The sequence below is a fragment of the Microcaecilia unicolor genome, chromosome 6, assembly GCF_901765095.1.
Source record: "Microcaecilia unicolor chromosome 6, aMicUni1.1, whole genome shotgun sequence".
In the NCBI taxonomy this organism is placed as follows: Eukaryota; Metazoa; Chordata; class Amphibia; order Gymnophiona; family Siphonopidae; genus Microcaecilia; species Microcaecilia unicolor.
In genome coordinates, this window is record NC_044036.1 from 197,065,457 (window position 1) to 197,085,376 (window position 19,920).

The 19,920-nt window shown below is 44.6% G+C and overlaps 1 protein-coding gene across 2 annotated transcripts in view; it reads right to left on the bottom strand.

The window, feature by feature from the left end:
* Positions 1-19,920, bottom strand: part of HEMK1 (HemK methyltransferase family member 1) — a 182,936-nt gene that overhangs the window by 79,524 nt on the left and 83,492 nt on the right. For both annotated transcript variants that reach the window (XM_030207211.1, XM_030207212.1), the window contains exons 5-6: positions 10,400-10,564; positions 1,717-1,781 (exon numbers count right to left, since the gene is read on the bottom strand). In XM_030207211.1, coding sequence (XP_030063071.1) covers positions 1,717-1,781; positions 10,400-10,564 — 230 coding nt within the window. The remainder of the gene's footprint in view (positions 1-1,716; positions 1,782-10,399; positions 10,565-19,920) is intronic.

A 19,920-nucleotide genomic window follows, 5' to 3' on the forward strand; every position in this document is an offset into this window, starting at 1 on the left:
GGAATTCGTTGCCAGAGAATGTGGTAAAGGCGGTTATAGCTTAGCGGAGTTTAAAAAAGGTTTGAACAGCTTCCTAAAGGAAAAGTCCATAGATCACTATTAAATGGACTTGGGGAAAATCCACTATTTTTGGGATAAGCAGTATAAAATGTTTTGTATATTTTGGGGATCTTAGACAGCTCCTTGCTCTTGGCCATTTTGTAGAGGGTAGAGTCTGACTGATTCACTGAGTCTGTGGACAGGTGTCTTTCATACAGGTGACCATTGCCGACAGCTGTCTGTCATGCAGGTAACGAGTTGATTTGGAGCATCTACCTGGTCTGTAGGGGCCAGATCTCTTACTGGTTGGTGGGGGATCAAATACTTATTTCCCTCTGCAGAATGCAAATAAATTCATATACTTTCCACAATGTGATTTTCCGGATTTAATTTGTGATGTGCTATCTCTCACTGTTACCAATAACCTACCCTTCAATTATGGGCTGCTCATGTCTTTGTCAGTGGGCAAACTTACAAAATCAGCAAGGGATCAAATACTTATTTCCACCACTGTATGTGAAATGTCTGGGTATTAGAGATTGTCTGAGGACAAGAGGGTTGCATTATGCCCACAAGTGGGTCGAAATTTGCGTTGGCCTGAGAATCAGCATTTTGCCATAGCAAAGAACAAACTTTGCTAGAGTCTTCTGGTATGCATGCAGCGCACACCGCAGATTGACTTCCCACCCGCTGTGCGAGCACGTACCTCAGTTGTTGTTTTTTTCTGTGATGAGGTGCAGCAGGATCCTCCTGTGCTCCGCTTTCTGGCCTGGGAGTTTTCTGAAGAGCGATTTTTTGCGTGTTATTTCTTTATTTTCTTTTAAAAAAAGCTTTGCAACCCTTTTCTTAACTCCTTAGACTTTTTTTGTCCATTTTTAAGTTTCCTTTCTTTTTCGACACGGTCGGGTTTTCTCCTTCTTTTTGTGCCCCTTTTTATTGGCACAATCAAGTCTTTTGATTTCACCGGAGCCGTTTTTCCTTCCATGTCATCGAGACATCCAGTGGCTTCAAACGTTGTACTTGGTGCGACCGGACCATCTCAGGTACCGATACCCATTCCTAGTGTATCCAGTACCTTGGGCCCGACCAAAGGCCAACTGCTTGTGCTCTGTGTCTTCGTATGAAGAAGTGGACCCAAGTAGCTCGAGAAACCCAACGCAAAAAACTTTTTGGGGCTCGGTTCGGTCCTTCGACGTCAGCATCGACTTCGGTACCGAGGTTGGCGGAGTCGACATTGAGGGAAGCACTGATATCAGGAGCAGGGGTAATGGCTCCTGAGAGACGAACTCACGCTGGGAGTAGTGAGGTGTCGAGTGGGTCTCCACCTGTCTCGAGGCCTCCTGCTATGCCAATTCCTGGGCTGATGCAGACATTGACTCACGTGTGAGAATAATCAGCCTGCTGTCCTCGGAGAATACCTGCTACAGGTAAGTATCTTCACTTTTCAGGAGAAGGGGTTAACAGAGCAGCAGACTAGGGGGCAGGTAATCAGAAGGTGAAACACTGAAGGATGCAGAGGTGTCAGTGCAGTATACCAGAGGTTGAGACACAAAGTTGCCAGGAACACACCGAGATGCACCATGGGTAAGACACTCTGGAATGTTGGTGCTAGACCCATGATCGAAGGACATGAGCCAGGCCATGAGAAGCATCAGTATGCACACACAATGCTTTTACCTTATGGCGTTGTCCCTGGTCAGACTCACAGCAGCTTCTTCTTTGTCCACAGCCACAATGTGACTCTGAAATAAAAACAGCAGCAAATCAGGGGAGACAGCACTGTTGAGTAGGACCAGCCTTACCAACTGTTTTTTCTTGACCTAGGCACACTACACTGCAGAAATACAGGCACAACTCAGTGCCATGGGCTCTAATTCTCAGGCTTTACTGCTTTTTATAGCTGATTGCATTTTTCTATTTTCTTTACAGTTTATTTGTTATACTTGTTATTGTAATTTTCATTACGGAGGGAAGTTTCATATTTTGTGTATTTTATCCAGGTATCTGTCCACCAAGAAAAATAACAGACACTTTGAAAGACTAATGGCTTAATTTAAAGATTTCTCAGAGAAAAAAAAATAAAAAGCATTGTAAGACATCCCCAACAAAATTCTGAATATTTTGTATAGGCTAAATTTTACACACAGATATATTGCTTTAAAATTATTGGGGTCACTAGTCTAAAGGACTTATCTGGGTAACTTGGGTTTTAAAAATTCTGGGTAACTTTTAGAGAGATTTTAAGTATCACTTCTTTAGTGCCAATAGTAATCAGGATTTCAGGACTTTTGTCCATCCCTTATGCCTGTTTACAAGTTCCTTAAGCCATGAGGAATGAGAAAAACTGTCTTAAGAGAAAGGAATTCAAGAGAATTTCTGCAAAAAACTAAGCTAAGTGGAGGAATGGAGGAGTAGCCTAGTGGTTAGTGCAGTAGATTTTGATCCAGGATTCAATTTCCACTGCAGCTTCTTGTGATTCTGGGCAAGTCACCTATCCCTCCATTGCCATAGGTGCAAATAAGTACCTGTATATACTATGTAAACTGCTTTGAATGTAGTTGCTAAAAACACAGAAAGGCAGTATATCAAGTCCCATTTCCCTTTACCTATTTGAGATTCTACATGGAATATTGCTTATGGAGGAGTAGCCTAGTGGTTAGTTCAACAGACTTTGATCCTTTTGGAACTGGGTTCCATTCCCACTGCAGTTCCTTATGACTCTGGGCAAGTCACTTAACCCTCCATTGCCCCAGGTACAAATAAGTACCTGTATATACTATGTAAACTGATTTGAATGTAGTTGCAAAAACCACAAAAAGGCAGTATATCAAGTCCCATTTCCTAAGTAAGTCTCCACAATCTGAATGAAAATTCCCCAGCGTCCAGATGGCAAAAATCAAACATATTTAGGCTAACTCAAAAGAAGCCATATGTGTGTATATTGTAGCCTCTGTGGGGTAATGCTGGACTCAGTCAAGGGGATGGGAAATGGGACTTGATATACCGCCTTTCTGAGGTTTTTGCAACTACATTCAAAGTGGTTTACATATATTCAGGTACTTATTTTGTACCAAGGGCAATGGAGGGTTAAGTGACTTGCCCAGAGTCACAAGGAGCTGCAGTGGGAATCAAACTCAGTTTCCCAGGATCAAAGTCCACTGCACTAACCACTAGGCTACTCCTCTACGCGAGATAAGAGTTTCGGTCTCTCATTTGCAAACCTGAAATTGCCAAAGAAATCTGTATTAATGGCCAGTAATCAATAGGGGTATGGAAAGGAAAACTTTAGTTGTCTCATATGTTTTTTGTTTCTTTTTTCATCACCAAAATTCATCCCTTCCTTTCTGAGCACACTACCAAAACCCTACCCGCACTCTCATCACCTGACAGGCCACCCACTGAACCATCTCTCTCGCCACCAGTCTACTCAAAATTCTGCTGCATGACTTATCTTCAGCCAGTGTCACTACACTCATATAACAAGTTGCTTCATTGGCTCTCTGTTTTCGCATACAATTCAATCTTCTCTTACAAGTGCATTCTACTATAAATCTACTATAAATCATTTCTATAGCGCTACCAGTCGTACGCAGTGCTTCACAATTGAACATGAAGAAAAGACAGTCCCTGCTCAAAAGAGCTTACAATCTAAATCAGGACAGACAGACAGGACCAATAAGGATAAGGGTAGGACAGACAGAAGGACACATAGGGAAAGGGACTATTGAAGAGAGGAAGACAAGATAAAGGTTACGAGCAAGTGACGAGTTAGGAGTCAAAAGCAGCATCAAACAGGTAGGCCTTTAGCCCGGATTTGAAGGCAGCCAGGGATGGAGCTAGACGTAACAGCTCAGGAAGCCCAGGTGCGACGAGACAAAAGGAACGGAGTCTGGAGTTAGCGATGGAGGAGAAGGGTGCAATTAGGAGAGATTTGCCTAGTGAACGGAGTATCTCTCTTCTCTCTCTCTCTAAATCCGTCCTCAGGAGCTCCATTCACCAGGTAAGTCATTCTTGTTCTTCTCCACTGCTAATTCTACTTTATTCCTTCCATCTTGCTGTGGCGTATGCCTGGAATAGACTTCCTGAGCCAGTACATCATACTCCACCTCTGGGCAAATTCAAATCCAGGTTAAAAGCCCACCTTTTTAAGGTTGCTTATAAATCTTAACCCCTTATTTACCTATTTAATAGCCATGTTGTTTTAATCATTACCATAAGTTTGTTTGTTTGTTTGTTACGAGGCAAAACCCCCCAAGCAAGACTGGGCTGGATTCAGCATGCACTTGGCTTGGCTAGAGTCAGATACTGGAACAAGCTTGGCTTGACTGAACTGGAACCAAATGCTGGAACGGACTTGGCTTGGCTGGACTGGAACCGGATATTGGAACAAGCTTGGCTTGACTGGACTGAAACCAAATGCTGGAACGGACTTGGCTTGGCTGGACTGGAACTGGATACTGGAACAAGCTTGGCTGGACCTGGATGCAGGAACTAGCTGGCTTGACTGGACTGGAACTGGATTCAGGAACAAGCTTGACTTGACTGAATTCAGGATACTGGAACAAGCTTGGCAGGATACAGGATACCCAAGCAAGATTCAGGATTTACAAACAAGCTTGGCAGCAAACAGGGCAGAGACAAGCAGGAAGGGGACTGGAGCTAAAGACTACCAGGATAAAGACAGACAAGCAGGGACGGAACCAAAGCTGAAGGTTTGCAAGGCAGAGATAAGCAGGAAGGGAACTGGAGCTAAAGACTACCAGGTAAAGACAGTCAAGCAGGGACAGAACCAAAGCTGAAGGCTTGCAAGGTAGAGACAAGCAGGAAGGGGACTGGAGCTAAAGCCAGAGGGGACTAGAACAAGCAAGACAGACTAGGCAGAACACGAAAATGACCACACAAACAACAGAACAATGGCTAAAGGCAGAAGTGAACACAGGCACCAAAATAAGAAAACAAGACACAGAAGTGCCTACAGGCACCCAGACAAGAACAAGGCAAGACATCTAAACAGAAGTGCCCACGAGCACACAGACTAGAACAAGGCAGAAGTGCACACTGCACACGGACTAACCTGGGGACCTTTGGCATTGCAAAGGCCTTGAATGAAAGTACACCACTTCCTTATAAACAGGACAGAGGCAGAAAATACATTGAACCCGAAGTGAGGCTTGAAACACATAGGAAGTGGAAACCCTACACACTGAACACCAAAGTGAGGCTTGGAACACCCAGGACAAACACAACAATGCACATAGAAGCCAGCTCATGAGCTGACCAGCAGAAATAAAGTGAGTCAAACGAGGGGTCATGACCACAATCGTGATATCTGTCTTGATAGATTACAAGCTTTGTTGAGCAGGGATTATCTCTTATTTGTGTACAGTAATGCATTCATTTAGTAGTGCTATAGAAATGAAAAGCAGTAGTATTTCATTCAGGCTTTGTTTTATTTTTACTTTATTTTTATTGAAAACTAGTAAAAAAGGCCCATTTCTGGCACAAATGAAACGGGCGCTAGCAAGGTTTTCGTCAAAGCGGCGCTGCTGACCCCTCCACCCCCCCCCAGGGTGCCAGCGCTCCTCCCCTCAACCCCCCCTCCCGAGGTCGTCGTAGGCACTGCTCCCCCCCCCCCCCCCCCCCCCCCCCCCCGAGGTCGCTGCCGCTCCCTTTGTCCTGTATGCCCTTCCCGCCCTTTATGGTCTCAGGACCCCCCTTCCATCCCCACGTCACTGGTGTGAGGACCCCCCTCTCAGTTCTCAGGACCCCCTCCCCCAATCTGTCATCCCTGGAGCCCCTGCCCCCTCTCATTCCTGGACCCCCTTCCCCCCCCTCTCTCTGGTGCCATGCACCCACTGTCAGTGTCTGTGGGCCCGCAGTGCAAGCAGGACGTGTGCTGCAGCCCGTGCTCCAGTTCAGTGTTGCACTGAAGCTGCTGCTGTGTACGTGCAGAGGCTGAGCTGTAATATTTCCCAGTTGACTCGTAAGTGGGTAGATTTAGAACCTGTGAGCTGCTGCCAACTGCAAAGACTGGGAGAAAGAAAAGTTTGTCTTTTGTGCTCCTATGTGAAGGGGGACGTGTGCTGCAGCCTCTCCCCTTCATTAGTGCTGGCTGTTGTAAAAAACAGTGAAGGGGAGTAGGGACGGACGGATGCAGTTTCAGGGTTCTTTAAGCTTTGTTTTTCCTTTTGTTTCAGCTGTTCCCGCCCTCATTTCCTGTCTGCAAGGCAGCCTGAAGCTGCGTCCCTGCATGTTCCCCTTCACTGTTTTTAACAACAGCCAGCATTAATGAAGGGGAGGAGGCTGCAGCACACATCCCCCTTCAGATAAACCGGATATCTCTGGCGCCTCAAGTTTCCGGCTTGAGGCTTCATTGGAACGTTGGAGGTGCCTTTTTCAAAGCTGTGCTAAATGTAAAGAAGCTGCTAATGGTAGTGCAGTTTTGTAAAAGGAGCCCTTTATACAGAAGTTCCCCTTATTATAGATTGGCATTGACAGCTAATTGTACAAGCAAATGAAATAGTAGTGTATACTACCAATTATTGATACAAATTGTGATGGGCAAGGTAGAGCTAGAGGGAAAGATATGGGGGCAAGGCTCCGGAAAGACAGATATTCATCAGAACAAGTAGGGGACTACAGCTCCCAGCTTCCCCGGGATAGACCTAGAGGAAGGGACTCTGGGAGGAGGAGTAGGAGGGGCAGATATCTTCAGGAACATTTGAAGGACTACAACTCCCAGTTTCCCCAGGGTAGATCACCTGACACCTTTAAAGAGGATCCACATTACGATTCCCAAGATCACGGGAAGTGGCCACAGGACTCTTTTAATGGTGATAAGACTGACTACAAATCCCAGGTTCCCAAGGTTGAGAGGTAGCATCTTTCCAGGCCAGCTGATGGTAACGATTATCAACTGCAGGAGAGTGGAGGAGTGGGAGTTTCGAAGGAATGGCTGCCCTCAGAAGGGATTTCAGAGGTTCAAAGAGTGGAGGGACAGACTTAACTAGAGCCTATGGACACCTCTGCCCTAGCCAAGATACAGTGGGAATTCTATGGGAATGCTAGCAACCTTAGTGGTTAATTTGATTCAATATGTGGAGAAGAAGCTTAATGGGAGCACCTGAACTTGTTTGGAATATAATAAAAGTGAGTCCCTGGACTCAAATGTGACCATGGGGAGGATACCAGAAGATTCAGTTGCTGTTATGTTAAAGGGTGGAGGAGGTCTCCTTTCCTTAGCTACTCACTGAAGGGAGGGTACAGAAAGCTTGAGTCCGAAAGAGGACAATTACATTGAATGAACTTTCTTTAAAAGACTGCTTTGAATTTGAGGAGAGCTGGGGGAACTGAGGACTTTTCTGCTGCCAGAAGGGTTGTTTGTTTGTTTGTTTGTTTTTTTAGCTCCCTTTGATAAGACTAGACTGTAAACTGGCAGTCTGTATGAACTAAGCTGTGGGAAGCAATAAGACTGTTTCAGAATAAAAGGGAAAGAAAAAACTCCCCATTTATTAGTTGCTATAATTTTAGAGTTGGTGAAACGTTCTATAGAAAATCCAGAGTGGCGTCGTGCACCTGGATTGAACAGAGGACAGCACGGTTGAGCCGATGCAGAGTGTGACAAAATGTACACTTTTATTATAGCCTGGTGTTATTATACAATTAAAAGTTTTTTTTTATTTGTACCTTATGGTTAGGCTGTTCAATTACACTGGCTTCTTGTATGACATCTGCTTTACTGACTAATGCTATAATCATTCCTTTATTTGGGACGTCCTCTCACCTGCTTGACAGGCTTATTCTTCTTCTGCCTTCTTGTAACAATCTGCGTTTTGTCAGGGTGGCTAAGACTATGTTTTCATCTGTAGGTGTTAAATCTTTGGAATTCGTTTCCACCTTTACTACAACTTGAACAGCGCTACTGGAAATCCAGGAAAAAAATTAAAACATTACTTTTTGATTGCTCATAATTTAGCTGCTATATTTCTTTGTTATTATGAGTTTTCTGCTTAATTTAGTTTTTTATGAGTATTTCATGAATCTGAAAATCCTGTGAGATCTTAATTAATTATATTGTTCACCGCATTGAAACCTTATAGGGGCTATAACGATCTATAAGCATAGTATTGGTCATTACATAGTAAGCTCTGCTCATAACAATAAAAACAGAACAAAACTGAAGCACACCCTCTCAGTACCCCCTCTCTCCCTGCTAAGGGACTCAAGCCCCAGCAAGGAACACTCAATAACCCAGGGATTCTGCTTGTATACAGAAGAAAAGGTTTGTTTCGTTTTAGCTCACAGTATTTTCTTTCAGCCCACATTATAACAAAATACTTGTTATTTTGTTTTCATAAGTAAAAACGAAACTAAACAAAATGAAAATTCATGTCCCTAATGATCAGTGATAAGAGTAGAGGAAAAGGAAAAAAGATGAGAGTAAGGAGAAAATGAAAGAAAGGGAGATAAAGAAGACTTAGAAAGAAAGGTCAGGCTTACATAGCGCAGAAGGTATGGGACTGTATGTTAAAACCATATGCCTGTATAAGTATAGAAGGATGATGTACTTTGGGCTATAAAGTTTTGGAAAGTGAAGAACTTCCCCTCTGCTGGTAGATAAGGTAATGGAATATCTTGAAACCAGTTGACTACAGCACAATAGGCAACATGGTTTAACAAGGGGAAAATCTTGTCAGATAACATATACTTTTTTCGATGAAGTAACCAGACTAGGTAGAGGAACTACAGAGGTCTATAAAATGATGAGTGGAGTTGAACAGGTTGATATGAAGCATCTGTTTACACTTTCCAAAAATACTAGGACTAGGGGGCATGCGAAGAAGCTACAAAGTAGTACATTTAAAACGAATCGGAGAAAATGTTTCTTCACTCAGTGTGTAATTTAAACTCTGGAATTCGTTGCCAGAGAATGTGATAAAAGCAGTTAGCTTACCAGAGTTTTAAAAAGTTTGGACAACTTCCTAAAGGAAAAGTCCATAGACCATTATTAAAATGGACTTGGGGAAAATCCACTATTTCTGGGATATCCAGTATAAAATGTTTTGTACTTTTTTGTGATCTTGCCAGGTATTTGTGACCTGGATTGGCCACTGTTGGAACCAGGATGCTGGGCTTGATAGAACTTTGGTCTGTTTCAGTATGGCAATACTTATGTACTTATGAACACTGGGGGGCACCTGACGTGGCCTATTTGAATTTTAGTACAACATTCACATTCTTCTACACAGAAGAAAGGTAAGCAAGCTAGCCAGTCTGGGAATTGTAAGAAAAATTATACTGCTAGACAAGGAGCTGGTTGAGCAACAGGATTTGGAAGTGGTGGTCAATAAAGTTTCCTTTGGCAACAGGACAAAGGTGCCAGAGGGATCAGTGCAAGTCCAGCACTCTTCAGTATCTTTACAAGAGACACTGGGGAAGAGTGCCTGTTGGCAGAGGGTATGGAAATTTTCCAAGAGTGGGCATACCAGAGAAGGTACATGAAGGGAGGATATGAAACAAACATTCATATATCTAACAGACTTCAATAAAAGTAAAGCATTCAAGTACAAGAGATTAGTATATGAAATCAGATAGAAAATCAAAAGAAATCTGAGAACATATTTATTTCACTGAGAGAATAGGAGCCACAAGCGTGATGGAATTCAAGCATACATAGGATAAACAAAGGGATCCTGGTAGTAAGAGGAGAAAGACAAAAGACCAAGATCAACTAGGCAGCTACTAATGGGTAGAATGGATGGGATAGGTCTTTGTCTGCCAGCATCTTCTATGTTGTCTGTGGTGCAGTGACTGAGCTCTGTAGCTTTGAGAATGTTTTCTTACTTCCATCTTTCTACACTGGAGACTACTCAGTACGACAGCTTCAGCATTGTGGTTATGTTCCCGAGTAAATCTAAGCTAGCTGATTCAGAGCAAATCCCAGCAAAAGTCTCTCCTGCTTAGCTTAAATGGTTGCGTTTTTAAGAAGGGAGATGGACTAAGGAGAAGGCAGGTTTTGAGGGCCTGTTGTTAGATGCCAGGGGATGTAACAGATACTTATCAACTCCTACTCTAGCTGAGATCATTTCATGCACTTTTTCCTTGAGTTTTCTATCTATCGCATGTTGCAATAATAATGTCTATATGTTCCACCTTCGCTTACACCCTATGCATCTATTAAGATAAATTAATGTGTATTGTGTTGACACTGTAAGTAGCATACAATGCCATAATGTTTACTATTGAATATTCTTACTGCTGCAATTGTCTATGTACAGCTTATTCTTGCTGTGCGCCGCCTTGAATTAATTTCTTCAAAAAGGCAGCAAATAAATCCTAATAAACAAATACATACATTTACCTTTGGAAATTTCTTTAGTAAACTCAGGGATATGGCTCCTGATCCACAGCCGACTTCCAGGATCATAGGGTACTGAGAAGCTTCTGCTGCTGCAAGGTCTCTGTGTTCTGCTCCCCTAGGTTTCATCTTCCTCTGGAATTCCTCTATTACTAGTGCCACCAGCAACTACAACAATACAGAAAGTGCACTGAATGTGATTTGTGAACTCGTATATGTAACTTTTGCCATGACTTGCAAATGACTTTATCAAACATGTTCCTATATGCTGCACACTCCAGAATTGCTTTGCTTGTGCAGTCATGAAAGGCATTATATCAACTTCCAGGTCAGTGTTCATGGGTGTACTGATTTATTTCTGCCTGGTTGAGAAACTTATTCTGTGTCCTTTTCATGCTGGCAATATTACCAGCCAATAATGTGGCTTCTGGATTATCTAATAATGTTTTCAGCACAGAAACAGACTGTGACACTTCATCATTAGGTATGCTTCCAAACTGAGAGAACTGGGTCCTCTGTTCTCCTTTAGGAAGTGTTTGAAGAAATTCTTTTTCCCTCACTATTGAATGTTAGTGTTATGTTACTCCCTTTTCTGGCCTTTTCTTGTTCTTTTTTTCCTACTTTATTGTTGTTTTGTTGTAAAACATTTCAAATGACATGGAAAGGGACTTGATACACTGCTTTTCTGCGCTTACAATCAAAGTGGTTTACATATTATATACAGGTACTTATTTTGTACTGGGGGCAATGGAGGGTTAAGTGAGCTGCCCAGAGTCACAAGGAGCTGCCGTGGGAATCAAACCCAGTTCCCCTGGTTCTCAGGTCACTGCACTAACCATTAGGCTACTCCTTTTACTAAGCTGTGTTACAGCAAAAATGACAACACCAACACAGCACGTGCTAAAGCATTCTACATTAGTTTTGCCATCTGCATGCACTAAGCATGCTGTATTTATTTTTTTGTATTTTGGGGGGAGGGTATGACAGCGGCAGAAAAAGAGTGTGGATGTGCTAAACAGCTACACCTCCTAAGCTGAGCAGCAATGCTGACACAGCCCATTCAAAGTGAATGGGCTGTGTTGGCATTAGTGCATGGCAGCTGCTAGCATAGCTTAGGTAAATAGGAAGGTTAGTGCGCTGAAATTACCATTGTGCTAACTGGTTAGCATGTCCATAACACAGCAAGCCCGTAGCACCTCCCGAACAGCAGGTGGTAAGTACTCCCGCATTACATTTTTTTTAAATGGCCACATAATAATATTAACATTATTGGACAGCCATTTATTCAAGATATAGAAAAAAGCCCTTTTTGCTGGCCATGTTAGAAATGTCTTTTTTTTTTTTTTTTTTAAATTATAACAATATAATCAATCAATCAAGCATTAAAATGTACAGAAAAGATAAAACGATAAGGAACATATTAGAAAATAAGCCTCTTTCAAAAATGAAAAAATATTAAATCGTGCACTCAAATCCACAGTGAAAAGGGGGGAGACAGTACCCAAATAGTTACAAGAAGAAAATGAAAATCAAACAAGGAACAAGACCGCAGTTGAATATAGCACATCCTCAGTACATTCCTAAGCAATCTATTACACATTCCTATCAAAAGGCAATATAACACTTGCACCTGATGGCCTATAAACAGCCAAAAACACTGTTAGCTCTACAGGCTGAAAAAATACATATTTAACGGATCTATACTTTATAATACATTTACATGGGAACTTAACAAAAACAAAAAAACATGGCTCCTAATTGAATAACTCCAGGTTGAAGCAACAACAAAAAAATCCCTTCTTCGTTTTTGGGTCTTTCATGTCACATCTGGAAAAATCCTTATTTTAGTATTTAGGAATAACACATTTCCATATTTAAAAACAAGATGCAAGATCAAGTCTCTATACAAAGGTAATTATCAAAGCTGATGAAGATAGAACATGGTAATGTGAATGCACTGATTAGCTCAGGAACACCCACTCTCCACTCCCTGACATGCCTCCCCCAACAAAAACTGTAAAATATTTTTAGTGTGAGCTGATTTGGAATTTAGCGCAGAGCACCTGAGTATGTCCTATAGTAAGCCATTTTAAGCTGCAGTAACCGCATGATAACGCTTATCGCAGCTTAGTAAAAGGACCTCCAGATTCAGAACCAGTGATCAGAAATAGAAATATGAAGACAAAAATTGAACTGGGAACCCCAAGAAATTAAACTTGGCATGTTCAGCAACACTGAAGAAATGAAAACAGAAATGCGTATTTCCTCTTATACTGAATACAACACAAAGCCATTTGCAATGCATGTTTCCCAATGCTAACATATTTCAGCTAATAAATTCAAAATAAAACATTATGGGCCCGATATTCAGCCAGCGGCAGGCAGCGCTTTGACTACCTACTGCCAGTGTTAAACCCAGATATTGGCATTGTTTCCGGCGACTGGCATTGAATATCCAGGTTTTTTTTGGCCTTTAAACCCTTACCCGGTTAAGCTGATATTTAGTGGCTGACCAGTTACATTATAGTGGTTAAAGATAGTACTATTTATGCGATCCGATTTAACTGCTAATCTTATCCAGTCTGGTGCTGAATACCCATGCCTAACTGGATAAGTCATGCAATATAGATGGTTTAGCGGTAGGCGTTAACTGTGCATATTCAGCATATTCCCAGAGTTTGGAAGGAGATCAGAGACAAAAAAAAGCTGACCGCTGAGAATTTCCTAGAGGCCTTGAACTATCCGCATATAGATGAAAAGACAACAGTGGCAGAACAAGTTGATATCTGGAATACACACCTAGACTGTGGTGTACTGGAGCCGGTTGTTAAATTTTTTTTAACATCTTGCGAGCCGGTTGTTCTGCAGGGCAAGCCGGCTCCGGTAAACGAGGTAAGCATGGCAGGAGGGCGCCACAAGCCATGCTTACCCTGTTTACCTCACCTCCCACCACTGCCCTCGTTTGCCTGCGCCGCCCTGGGGGGGGGGGGGGTTAAATAATTTTTTATTACCTCCGTCCGGCCGCGTCATTGAAAGCCCTACCCGTCTCTAGCTTTCCCTTCGTGAGTTCATTCCCTCAGTCCCGCCTTCTGATGTCATTTCCTCTTTCTGTGAGGGCGGGACTCTGAGGGAACGAACTCGAAGGGAAGGCTAGAGACGGGCTGGGCTTTCAATAACGCGGCCGCTTCAACGGAGGTAATCAGGGGAGCGAGGAGAATCGCTGGGTATGTGTGGCTGGAGGTGGGTGCAGGGGAGAGGAGAATCACTGGGTATGGGTGGCTGGAGGGGGGGCTGGGGCGCAAGGAGAATCGCTGGGTATGGGTGGTTGGTGGGGGGCAAGGGAGAGAAGAGAATCGCTGGGTATGGGTGGCTGGAGGGGGGCAGGGGAGAGAAGAGAATCGCTGGGAATGGGTGGCAGGGGAGAGAAGAGAATCGCTGGGTATGGGTGGCAGGGGAGAGAAGAGAATCGATGGGTATGGATGGATATGGGGGGGGACAGGACAGAAGAGAATTGCTGATATGGATGGATGGAGGGCAGGGGAGAGGAGAGTTGATGGACATGGGTGGATGGAGGGGAGGGCAGGGGGAGAGGAGGGTTGCTAGACATGGGTGGGTGGAGGGGAGGGCAGGGGGAGAGAAGGGTTGCTGGACATGGGTGGATGGAGGGGAGGGCAGGGGGAGAGAAGGGTTGCTGGACATGGGTGGATGGAGGAAAGAGCAGGGGAGAGGAGAGTTGCTGGACATAGTTGGATGGAGGGGAGGGCAGGGGGGAGAGGAGGGTTGCTGGACATGGGTGGATGGAGGGGAGGGCAGGGGAGAGGAGGGTTGCTGGACATGGATGGAGGGGAGGGCAGGGGAGAGGAGGGTTGCTGGACATGGATGGAGGAGAGGGAAGGGAGAGAGAAGAAATGCTGGATATGGGTGGATGAAGGGGAGGGCAGGGGGGAGAGGAGGGTTGCTGGACATGGTTGGATGGAGGGGAGGGCAGGGGGGATGAGGGTTGCTGGACATGGATGGAGGAGAGGGAAGGGAGAGAGAAGAAATGCTGGATATGGATGGAGGGGAGGAAAGAGTGAGGAAGGAGATGAGACGTGGGAAAAGGAAGAAAGGAGAAAACCTGCACATAGATGAAGAAAATAGGCAGAAGCTGGATCCACTGGACAGTCAAGTCTGCAGAGGACCCAGCTTTTACTTACGGATGTAGGGCAAGAAATGAAGAAGAAAGGTGGAAAGTAAAGAAATAAATGGAAAGGAAGCCCTGGAAACAGAGTTAAGTGGACAGATAGCAGCAGAATCGGATACTGGGCCAGCATGATCAGAAAAACAAAGTCACCAGATAACAAAGGTAGAAAAAATCATTTTATTTTCATTATAGTGTTTGGAATACGTCCACTTTGAGAATCAGGTGCTCAACATTAAAAGTTTATATTTATTTACTTATTTATGGCATTTTATCCCACATTAAAAATGAAATAGATTGGAACCTGGGGTCATTTAATTTTTTTTTCCTGGAGTAATGCATTGCCCCCCCCCACCCAGGCTCTCTCCCCGGCTATAGCCAGCTCTGCAATTTTTGGGGGAGCGCAGAGGTGGACCCGGGAGAGAGCCTGTTGTTAAACATTTACCAGCACACCACTGCACCTAGCCAAGACCTTAGAGAAAACAGCACCATTAAAAAAAGGTCTTATGCCCCACTCACAAACACTCACCTTGGTTTTCTCCAGAACTTCGGATCCTTAAACGCGAAGGACAAAAACTGGAAAGGAGATGGCGCAAATCTCACCTGGATGAAGACGGGCTAAACTGCAGGAAGCACATGGCAAAGTACCGCCAAGCCTTAACAGCACCAAAAAAACAGTATTTTGTCTCAATGCATTGCACAGGCTGCCAATTCAACCAAGCAGCTGTTAAGTATAATAAACAATCTACTGCAACCCCCACAACAAAACCAGCCTGCCCAACCTTTGACCAACTACCTGCTCCCTCGATCCCTGCCCATCGAAGATAGTGCAGCAGGCAAGTATGGGCCTTATAGAAGGCGCCACAAAAATTGTGAACACCTCTCTTTCTAATGGGCAACTACCAACAGTACTAAAAAGGGCAGTGGTTCACCCTCTGCAGAAGAAAAACAACCTTGTCCAGGACAAACCTGAAAGTTACAGGCCAGTATCCAACATCCCGTTTCTAGGGAAACTCATAGAATAAACAGTCTGTGTTCAACTTAATGAATGGCTAGAAAAGAGTAACTGGCTAGATCCATGTCAATCTGGATTCAGACCTGGTTATGAAACAGAAACGGCCCTCGTATCCCTTCTAGATGATCTTCACAGAAACCGAGACAAGGGATTTGCCTCGATGTTAGTACTGTTAGATTTCTCAGCAGCTTTTGACACTGTGGATCATGATATCTTGCTAGCACAACTGACAGCAACAAGTATCAATGGAACAGTACTTGCCTGGTTCAGATCCTATCTATCAGACAGGAAACAATCCATAATGATTGGCAGCAACTCATCATCACAGCAACTCATGGACCGGATGGTATTCATCCCAGAGTACTGACAGAACTGAAAAATGAGCTTGCGGAGCTATTATTAGAAACTAGTAAAAAAGGCCCGTTTCTGACACAAATGAAACGGGCGCTAGCAAGGTTTTCCTTGGAGTGTGTATGTTTGGGAGAGTGTATGTGAGAGTGACTGTTTGAGAGTTAGAGTGAAAGTGTGAGTGTGTGAGAGAGAGAGTGAGTCTGGGTGTGAGTGTGTTTGTGAGAGAGTGTGTGTGTGAGAATGAGTGTGTGTGCAAGTGTGTATGTGAGACACAGTGTGAGAGAGAGTGTGTGTGTGTGGGCGAGAGAGAGAGTGTGTGTGAGACACAGATTCTCTGTGAGAGTGAGTGTATGAGACCAAGCGAGTATGTGAGTGACTGTGTGGCACATAGAGAGTGAATGTGATACAGTGTGAGACAGAGTGTGTGAGAGGGAGAGTCAGAAAGACATTGTATATAAGAGAGAGAGTGTGAGCCGTGCCCTCCCAATCCATGGCCATCTGTCCCCTGCCCCCTCCATTCATCCTTTTCCAGCAATTCCCCTATCTCCCTGAGCCCTGCCCTCCCAATCCATGGCCATCCATGTTTCTCTGTCACCTGCCCCCTCCATTCATCCCTATCCAGCATTTCCCCTCTCTGCCTGAGGCCTGCCCTGCAATCCATATCCATCCATGCCCATCTGTCCCCTCCATTCATCCCTATCCAGCAATTCCCCTCTCCCTGAGTCCTGCCCTTCCAATCCATGCCCATCCATGCTCATCTGTCACCTGGCTCCTCCATTTTCCCTATCCAGCAATTGCCCTCTCTCCCTGAGGCCTGCCCTCCCAATCCATATCCATCCATGCCCATCTGTCCCCTCCATTCATCCCTATCCAGCATTTCCCCTCTCTGCCTGAGGCCTGTCCTGCAATCCATATCCATCCATGCCCATCTGTCCCCTCCATTTTTCCCTATCCAGCATTTCCCCTCTCTGCCTGAGGCCTGTCCTGCAATCCATATCCATCCATGCCCATCTGTCCCCTCCATTCATCCCTATCCAGCAATTCCCCTCTCCCTGAGTCCTGCCCTTCCAATCCATGCCCATCCATGCTCATCTGTCACCTGGCTCCTCCATTTTCCCTATCCAGCAATTGCCCTCTCTCCCTGAGGCCTGCCCTCCCAATCCATATCCATCCATGCCCATCTGTCCCCTCCATTCATCCCTATCCAGCATTTCCCCTCTCTGCCTGAGGCCTGTCTGCAATCCATATCCATCCATGCCCATCTGTCCCCTCCATTCATCCCTATCCAGCAATTCCCCTCTCCCTGAGTCCTGCCCTTCCAATCCATGTCCATCCATGCTCCTCTGTCACCTGGCCCCTCCATTTTTCCCTTTCCAGCAATTTCCCTCTCTCCCTGAGCTCTGCCCTCCCAATCTATGCCCATCCATGCTCCTCTGTCCCCTGCCCCCTCCATTCTTCCTTTTCATGTAATTCCCCTCTCTTCCTTCCATGACCCCTCCTCGCATCCATGCTCCTCTCTGTCCCATGTCCCAGCCTGGCCCGCCCTCTTCTTCCCCCCCCCCCCCTCCTCTTCGCATCCATGCTGTCGTTTTTCCCCTGCCCTCCTGCTCCCAGTGTTCAACTTTGCTGCCCACCCACATCCCTTTTCTTTTTTTTTTATTTACCTCCGTGGTGGCGGTTCCGGCAGCGCAGCGTCAGGGAAGGAGGCGGCGCTCCCCACGTCTAGCCTTCCCTTCGCTGTGTTCCGCCTTCTTCTGACGTCATCATTGACGTCAGAAGAAGGCGGAACACAGCGAAGGGAAGGCTAGACGTCGGGAGCGCCGCCTCCTTCCCTGACGCTGCGCTGCCGGAACCGCCACCACAGAGGTAAATGTAATATAGTAAAACGCACCGTGCGTGGGTGCGATCCGTTTGTTTTTTTTTCTGCCCTCGCGATCCGTGTGTTTTCCCCGCCCTCGACGTCATGACGTTTGATGCGAGGGCGGGGCAGAGACGGCTGGGTGGCTTCACACCACGAACGCCACGAACCCCACGAACCCTTCAGGGAGTGTTTTTTAGTGACTTCAGAACGTTGTCCTCATTAGAACGTTCACGGTGCGTTTTATTATATTAGATATGTAATTTATCCTTAAAATCGAGTGTGGTACCGGAAGATTGGAGGGTGGCCAATGTAATGCCGATTTTTTAAAAAGGTTCCAGAGGAGATCCGGGAAATTATAGACCGATGAGTCTGACGTCGGTGCCGGGCAAAATGGTACAGACTAAAAAGAACAAAATTACAGAGCATATTCAAAAGCATGGATTAATGAGACAAAGTCAACATGGATTTAGTGAAGGGAAATCTTGCCTCACTAATCTACTACATTTCTTTGAAGGGGTGAACAAACATGTGGATAAAGGGGAGCCGGTTGATATTGTGTATCTGGATTTTCAGAAGGCGTTTGACAAAGTGCCTCATGAAAGACTCCAGAGGAAATTGGAGAGTCATGGGATAGAAGGTAGTGTTCTATTGTGGATTAAAAACTGGTTAAAAGATAGAAAATAAAGAGTAGGGTTAAATGGTCAGTATTCTCAATGGAGAAGGGTAGTTAGTGGGGTTCCCCAGAGCTCTGTGCTAGGACCGCTGCTTTTTAACATATTTATAAATGACCTAGAGATGGGAGTAACTAGTGAGGTAATTAAATTTGCTGATGACACACAGTTATTCAAAGTCGTTAAATCGCGGGTAGATGTGAAGCGTCTGTTCACGCTTTCCAAAATACTAGGACTAGGGGGCATGCGATGAAGCTACAATGTAGTAAATTTAAAATGAATCGGAGAAAATATTTCTTCACTCAACGTGTAATTAAACTCTGGAATTCGTTGCCAGGGAATGTGGTAAAGGCGGTTAGCTTAGCGGAGTTTAAAAAAGGTTTGGACGGCTTCCTAAAGGAAAAGTCCATAGACAGTTATTAAATGAACTTATGGGAAATCCACTATTTCTAGGATAAGCAGTATAAAATGTTTTGTACATTTTTGGGATCTTGCCGGGTATTTGTGACCTGGATTGGCCACTGTTGGAAACAGGATGATGGGTTCGATGGACCTTTGGTCTTTCCCAGTATGGCAATATTTATGTACTTTTGTACCACCATGGACACTGACCTGCGGGGTACCACAAGGATCGATAATGTCACCTATTCTGTTCAATATCTACCTCAAGCCAATAGTTGAGCTGATTCGGTCAATGGACACTCAGTTCTACATCTATGCGGATGATGTGCAGCTACTCATACCCATTGAACCTGACTTACCTACAGCCTTGAATAAACTGATTACTTGTCTAACATCAATTCAAGAATGGGCTAAACACAACAAAATTTGCCTGAACCCAAGTAAAACCGAGCTTCTCTGGGTCCCTAACACGTGGATACATACCTGACATCAAAATCCATTTTGGGAAGTATGAACTCCCCCTCAAATCACAAGTCAGGAACCTTGGAATACAGTTAGATTCAACACTTACTCTGATTCCCCAAATCCAAGCAACCTTCAAGAGCTGCTTCTAATATTTGCGACAGCTACGCTGCCTCTCTCCTTACATCAAGAAGGTAAATCTTATCCCAGTTGTGCAAGCCATGGTAACATCAAGACTGGATTACTGCAATGCACTATACAATGGTCTGACTACAAAGGGCCTGCACCAGATCAAGTTGATTCAGAATGCAGCAGCAAGACTCATAGAAGGTTGCAAGCGACGTGACCACATCACACCATTTTTGCAAAAACTTCATTGGCTACCAGTACAATACAGGGCTAAATTTAAAACTCTATGTCTGATCTTCAAGGCCCTGAAAGGAAATGGCCCTGAATATCTGAATAGGATGATCCTCCACACACCGCCAAGGACTAAGGTCCTCCCAAGGACTTTCACTAACTACACCCTCTCCAAAAGACATTACACGATGTGATACCCGCAAGCGAGCCTTCTCCAGAGTA